Source organism: Trematomus bernacchii, unplaced genomic scaffold (assembly GCF_902827165.1).
Source record: "Trematomus bernacchii unplaced genomic scaffold, fTreBer1.1, whole genome shotgun sequence".
NCBI classification, from domain to species: Eukaryota; Metazoa; Chordata; class Actinopteri; order Perciformes; family Nototheniidae; genus Trematomus; species Trematomus bernacchii.
The window spans coordinates 5,145,106-5,152,189 of record NW_022987910.1 but is presented as its reverse complement, the minus strand read 5'-3'; the positions used below and the strand labels follow the sequence as shown (position 1 = coordinate 5,152,189).

The following is a 7,084-nucleotide window of genomic DNA, read 5'->3' as shown; positions in this document are numbered from 1 at the left end:
TGTTTACAGATAGTCACCGCATGTAATTCAAAGTAATAGAAAGTGTTAATACTGACATAGATATTTACATTTTTAACTGCTGGCTTGTGTGGAAAATAAGGAGGGATCACACAAATAAAAATGACATGCGAAACATTAACATTGAATAAGAGCTGAATGATGACAGTATGATGTAAACAGTAACATTTGTATGTATTCATATTGGTTTTGTCATCTTTAGAAACATGACTGGCAAACAAAGACCTAAAAGTCTAATGTAAAAATGATATTAAAGCAGCAGAGCATCGGCTTGTACTTTAGCGCCACTATCTGGTTAACCAGTGAACACTTCCAAAACTGTCTCTCCCCAGGCAACCACTTGTCCGTGACAAAGATGATTTGGTTATATAAATCAAAGCAGAGCGTTTGATCAAATAAGATTCACATACAAGAGTAATCAGGATGTGGCTCCAATGTGGTTACTTTAATTAGCGGGTGTGTGACTTATCACAACACCAATGCAGCCAAATTGGTTTTTAACACAAGCCACATGTTCTGAAAAATGAATTATTGGAAATTAATCACATTTAAGATTTCTTCTTGTGTAACAAAACATATGCCTGCTTTTAAATCATGCGAAAGAATAGTAAACATCTGGAGTCCAGACTGTTTGCATGTGTGTTTTCTTTGTGTGTAAAAACAGCCATAAATCACCTATCATTTTTTCCTTTCAGGCAAGACTAATTCTGCCAGGAAACCGATATACATAATGGAGAATTATTTTACTATTCATACACAAATGTTGAGTTATTTAATCCAAACTTGCTTTTTTCATTTAAAAGTTATTCATACCTATATACAGTAAGACTGAACATATTATTTAGTTTTTTATAACCATGCCTTCACACTTTCAACTAGTTTTCTGAACTCTTTTCTACTTGACTTATAGCTAAAAAGGTATGTTACTGTAAATAAAAAGATGCCTAGGGTATTCAACAATCAAAATAAGGGTCTACAGGACTGAAGATCACCATCATCCCAACAAATAAAAGCCACATGGAACACAGAACCATTATTTTATTTTGAGTGACCTCCGAGCACATACATGTACAAAATCACAGTATCTAAATCTATACTTAAATGATTAAGAGAAGCTCTACGAGTAGCTTCCTGCCTCGAACAGTTTGATGACGATGGCTTCATGGGGCCGCAGCTCCAGCGCTTCCAGAGATGTCGCCCCCAAACGGTCCATTCGTGTGCTGCTCACAAACACTCCGGCTTTGGGGAGGCTCGGTGCCCAGGCTGGATCCAAGGGGCGAAGCTCAGGCCCGACGTTGAGCAGAATGAGGAAGTGGACACAGCCCCAGGAGCGCAAGAAGGCCAGGATCGGGGGAGATGGAAGAGAGGGCAGGGTGGAGTTGGAGGATGAGGAGCTGGAGGAAGAATTGAAGGGCAGGAAAGTGAAGCTGCCGAACTGAAGAGCTTCTTCTCTGGCTCTGGAGTGACTGAGGGAGGTGAAGAGAGCTACAGCCAAACGCCTGTTCTTCTCCTCGTCCTAAGGTAGGGACAGTTAATATAACATGCATAACTAATGCTTTGTTTCTTTCACATAGATGACTCCAAAATACAGGTTTATCTAGAGGAACACAGTGCTTTGTTACTCACTGTAATGACGTCTAATGATATATTCGTGTCTCCATGTGACGAGTTGACTTTTAGAGACACACTCTGTGAAACGGAGAAGTATATTTGGTAATGGGAAATTATGAAATGTTAAATATATTGACTTAAAGTCTTTCCTGTGTCTTACCGGTGTTTGGTTGATGTCTTCGTCATACGAGACTGCAGGTGAACCTGGCAGAGTCATCATCAACACCAGCAGTAAATTCTTCAAATTACGGGAAGCTTTACCACCAACCTGCAGAAACACATTGTAGTTTTATAATAAGTCACTAAATCAAATACATTTAAAAATGATATAGTTAATTTATGCAGGCGTCTTACTGTCCAGCTGGGCCAGGAGTCTTCTTCTTTTGTTTGCAGCTGTGTCTCTATGGCAGCAGCGACTTCCTCTGAAGACAGGCGGTGTTGTGAAGTTGGCAGAATTGACTTCAAGACTATATCCACCACTGTGACATTGCTATGGCTAGAGTTTTTTAGCAGAGGCAGAACGTCGCTCGTCTGTTTCACCACCACAATCCTGAAGAAACACACAGATGTGGTTTAAAGTTCATTTTCAAATAAAAAAACAAACAAACACCTTTCAACATGTATAACAATACCTTTCCTCCTCCTCACTGCCAAACTCTTTGAAGACACCTTTCCACTCCAGCAGAGTCTGAAATGTTAAAAACATAGTTGGAGGAGGGGAGTTTGGGAAACTCTTCTTGTAACAATCAAAACACGTGAGAGAGCATCACTTTACCTTTTCTGAATACGCTGCATCTGTGTCACAGATTTCAAAGCCTGCCGCACCCTGTTCCAGCCAGAACCGCAATGCATGCTGTGGAAAAAGTATTGCCATGTTTATAAGAAATCCAGCACTGAGAACTTAAAATGTTTACCAGCATGACCAGAGAGGAGGTTTTACATGGACGGTGCCTGAGACACCCGAGGTCTTGCTAGCATTTCCCGCTTCATCTCCAGGTCCCAACAGATCCACTTCACAGACGTTTAACAGCACCTTGAGACCTGTAGGGCCAATAAAAAGCTACATTTAGTCTACTGGTGCAGGCTGTTTGAAAAGAAAAAAGGCCCTTACCCACCTGCTTTGTTGCTCTCTGCTAACAGATGCTGGATCTGAGGCAAAGTCCCAATCCTTTCACCAGTAGCATTGTTTGTGGGATGCGCCTTCTTGTCAAACAGACCCTCCAGAATTAGAGCTCCTATACCCAAGGACTTGAGGTAAGGAAGCTCATCACACAGCGCTAGGGGGATTTAATGAAAGACAAAGATAAAATGTTTTATATGGGGTTTTTGGTATGTACCAGATGCAGATAGATTATGTAGGCTATTTGCGGATGCTTATCTGTACTAGACAACATTTCTTGAACACATAAAAATTGTTAGACGTCTCTGCGATAAATCAAAACTGTTTATCACATTTTAATACAATTTAATACCAATGCGGCTTTTTTATCTCCATACCAAGGTTGTTGCACATTAAAGGTGGGGTAGGTAAGTTTGAGAAACCGGCTCGAGATACACTTTTTGTTATATTCCATGGAATGCTCTTAACATCCCGATAGCAATGAATATCTTAAGTGCTTTGACAAAAAATCCATACAAAAATGTCATCTGTGGAAGCCGTAATACTGTAAAAAGCACGACCAATCATTTTAGCCGGCCCGGCTAAAATAACTGGATGGCCTACCTGCCTGTCAGCCTTCCATGTGTGCACAAACTTATATCGTGCCCTCATTGGTCATGTGCGCCTCCGTGTGTGTTGGAGGAGGGGCTCTGTAAGGAAGTGGCAGATTTGTTCCGGCTGTGTATTTTCAAATTCTAGCGCACTCGAGCTGGTTTCTCCAAAATTACCTACCCCACCTTTAATTATGATTTGGCTGACAATATTAATGCTGTGATGTCTAAAGAGTCCATGTGGGGAATAAATCAAGTAAATGTCCACGCCAATTGAAAACATATCTTCAGCTTTCATGCGAATTATGACTGTTTGGCCTCAGACATTTTTCTCAGTAATCAAGGAGTTTATTTGTTAAAATGTAAATTGGGGTGCGGTTTGAATGTTCCTATACAGTGTATGACAGCACTAGGATTCATATCAGCCAGCTGGTAGGCTTACTTACTGAAAGAAGCTGGATCTCCACCAATTACTGTAACAATCTATGAGCAAGACTATGTTTCTAACCATGCAGGCACATTTTCTGGGGCATGGACATTTCAAGATTTGCTAGAGAATATATGAATGACAAGCGCCCTGAAGTGTCAGAAGGTCCTGAAAACAAAATCTACTTTAAGACCACTTACATTTTGAACATGAAACAATAAGTATTACAGCATAGAAAACGATATACATTATCTTACACATGTAATATGTTTAGCTTATATTCTTTATCCTCAACAGGTCAATCTGGCCCACAACATGACACCACACACCATAAGTGTTACCATGAAAACGTTCTAACTGCTCTAGCTTTAATATTATGTTCATACTGACATTTCTCACTGTAACGTTCACAGTAAGACACAAGCAACATAAAGTTTGTTATTCTGATTTGCAAAAACTGTTGAATAAACTATGAATTCCTCCAAATGGCCACTAGAAGGCAGTAAATCCAACTATTTTATCCCTCCAAATTGGCATTTCCTCACCATTGATGCCCCCTGACCCCTCGGCCTGCTTCTCCAGGGTCAGCTCTGGCTCCACCTGGTAGAACAAGGACTTCTGCCACCACTTCAGCGGCGTTACAACCGGTCGGGGGCTCATGGTTATAATGGCGATGGCGATGGCGAGCATGGCTAACCAGGCCAGCCAGAACAGCAGCACCAGGTAACGCCGCACCTTCTTCCAGCCCGGACCACCGGCTGCCAGCTCCAGCTCCTCCTTGGAGAGGGGCTGCCACCGCTGGATGGGCTCGTCCTCCGGGATGAGCAGCGGGGCCGACTCCGAGCCGCCCACGGTGCTCGACAGCCCCGGGTCTGCCACGCTGCCATACCCGGTGTCTCCTGCGTTCAAAGGCATCCTTTCCGGCTACGGATAGGTAACATATAGTTAGATTAAAGGGTTTATTTGTGTGGTAATGCATGCAGAGACTTAAGTTACAGCAGGCAGGAGTAGGCCCATGTTGCTGAGTTGAAGTTTGGTGGTCTAACCGTACCTTATTAGTTTGCACCAAGTGAAGAACAATGGGACTCTATATATAAACTCAGGTGCTGCAGGATTCAAAGTTTCTACATTAAAGTAATTCCACACTCAGCAAGCTGCTCTGCCATGACCTGCACTCAACACCCCCTGCTGCTACTACCGGGTTTACACAGGTGTTTCCATTGATTCAATTAGCTGATTTGACTTGTTACAGGTCAGGTGACATACAGCGGTGAAGTTAGTTTTAGGTTGGATATTCAACAGACATCACTGTTGATATGGAAGCTATAGAAAAAAACTGAATTGAATAAAGAGTGTTGTGTCATATTTGTCCAGTGTAATCCTAAAATCTGGTATGGACATGAAAGCAATTGAAACAAACTGAAATTGTATTTTTTTTAGCATAGTTTTGACAAATGTGTTTGCATAGAGGATTGACAATAACATTGTTTTTTTGTCATTCAAAGAGTTATTTGTTATTAATTGAACCGTAAGAGTAATAGCCTCGCATGTGAGCTAACTGACCCCTGACTTCCAACAGTCTGTGAAACTGAGTAGTTGATTATCCAACCTAAAAACTAACTTCACTGCGGTAATTGATATTACTACTGGTCCTGGAGCCAAACCAAAAGCAAATGTGCACATAAACACATCAAGAAAGTAATTTAAACACAACAAAAATGTCTTCTAATGCTGCTATACAAACAACACAATGAAATGTTATTCTATATTTACTTATATATATTTAGAGATGGTGAACAGAAAACAAGCGGTTTCTCCAATTTCCAAGAGATTTGCATGCTTAAAAATAATAGGTAGACTTAATTGTGTCTCTAGGGAGGTTAACTGCATATCTACTGTCATATTTTATTTGTATATATGCTGCTGTTTTTCATATAATTCTGACATCCCTTTGATCACATTAGAATTTGAATTAGTGAGACTGATTATCCTAACATCACATCATTTACTAGTTGAGGAGCCGTCTTGTGGCCACTATAAAACAGCTGCTTTTATTCAGCATTGCTTTGGACTGAAATGCACCAGCTGGCCAGTTCATGTTCAACTTTCTGTGAAGCAACACGGTCAGTGTATGTTTTGGTCATTGGATTTTCTTTTCACAAATGGATATTCAAAAACAAAAAACGACTGGATATTTAATTTTCGTTTTAAAATTGAAAAACCAAAATTGAAATACAAGGCGTTTTTCTTTATCATGGTCAAAAAGGGATTTACTAAACTTAAAAAACGGGATCATTTTCTACTTCTCAAAACAAAAAATAAAATCACTAGAAAACAGAAACAAAAAAACTACAGTTTTTTCATATTCTGCTACCGGAAGTTACCTTACATAATAAGAGCGCAGATGAGGTCGAATCCGTGTATCTACGGTCCATCAACACCAACCACTTTGTGCCTATGTTGTTTATCTAAAAAAAACACCCAAACACATATCACAGTCATTACTCACATTGTCTGTTTCAGGTTTCAGGTTCTTTTTCTGCTTCTCCGACTCTTGTTCCTCTTTATCTTTGTCCACGAGTGTTCCCAGCTGAGCAGCAGCGTCCTGAATACTTCACTGAACTGCCTTTTGGAGAGTGAGGAGGTGAGAAGCACACACACCACAAAAGCACTCTGCTCTGTCAATTAATACAGAGGTGCTGAGCCTTACCACACCCTCCCAACACATTCTGAAGAACACATGACTGCCAAGCAGAGCCCCCTGAAGACCCTCATCTGGTAGTTTTGACCCTATTTTTTTGTAGTATTACTACTGCAGACAGGCTTTTGGATGAGATTTGTGTTTTCTTTACTGTATAGTTTTTCCCTCTGAATGGATTACACACTTTTATTAAGGTTTTAATGAAGATGATATACAAGCCAAGCCATTGCCATAGAATGAGGGCTGTAAACTTTAATCATATGTTATTATATATTTTATAATAATATATTTGAGACATTTCTCTGTGTAGAAAAACTGAAAAAAACAAGTTTAATGGGCAACTGTTTTGATAATCCATCTGAATAATTTATTGGAAACAAATTTGCTGTTTCCAGTTTCCTAATCATGTTAAAAAAATTATATGGATAAATCAAAAAGTAAATAATATTTTTTAATAGCAAATGTATCAAAATCGCAACTCATAGCATATCAATTTAAAAGAATTAAGCGAACTATACTATCAGTGTGTTCTGTACAAATCGGTTTCCTGCAAGACATTCATTTCTAAATCACATGCTGTTGTCACCTATCACACCTCCTCTCTAAAGAGCCATAGG

The 7,084-nt window shown here is 39.9% G+C and overlaps 1 protein-coding gene across 1 annotated transcript; it reads right to left on the bottom strand.

The window, feature by feature from the left end:
• Positions 1–740: 740 nt before the first annotated feature.
• Positions 741–4,983, bottom strand: LOC117470444 (4F2 cell-surface antigen heavy chain). The gene is made up of 10 exons (XM_034115222.1): positions 4,818–4,983; positions 4,312–4,690; positions 2,745–2,906; positions 2,570–2,670; positions 2,405–2,482; positions 2,262–2,317; positions 1,984–2,179; positions 1,790–1,897; positions 1,645–1,707; positions 741–1,534 (listed from the first exon to the last, which is right to left on the bottom strand). The coding sequence occupies exons 2-10, from the start codon at positions 4,679–4,681 to the stop codon at positions 1,136–1,138; spliced, it is 1,533 nt and encodes a 510-aa protein (XP_033971113.1). The 5' UTR covers positions 4,682–4,690; positions 4,818–4,983; the 3' UTR covers positions 741–1,135.
• Between the last annotated feature and the right edge of the window lie 2,101 nt (positions 4,984–7,084).

Coding starts and splice junctions, on each gene's coding strand:
- LOC117470444 (XM_034115222.1), bottom strand. CDS start 4,681: ATGCCTTTGAACGCAGGAGACACCGGGTATGGCAGCGTGGCAGACCCG. Junction 1,708..1,789: donor AAGACATCAACCAAACACCG/GTAAGACACAGG, acceptor TCCGTTTCACAG/AGTGTGTCTCTAAAAGTCAA. Junction 1,535..1,644: donor TATCATTAGACGTCATTACA/GTGAGTAACAAA, acceptor TCCCTACCTTAG/GACGAGGAGAAGAACAGGCG.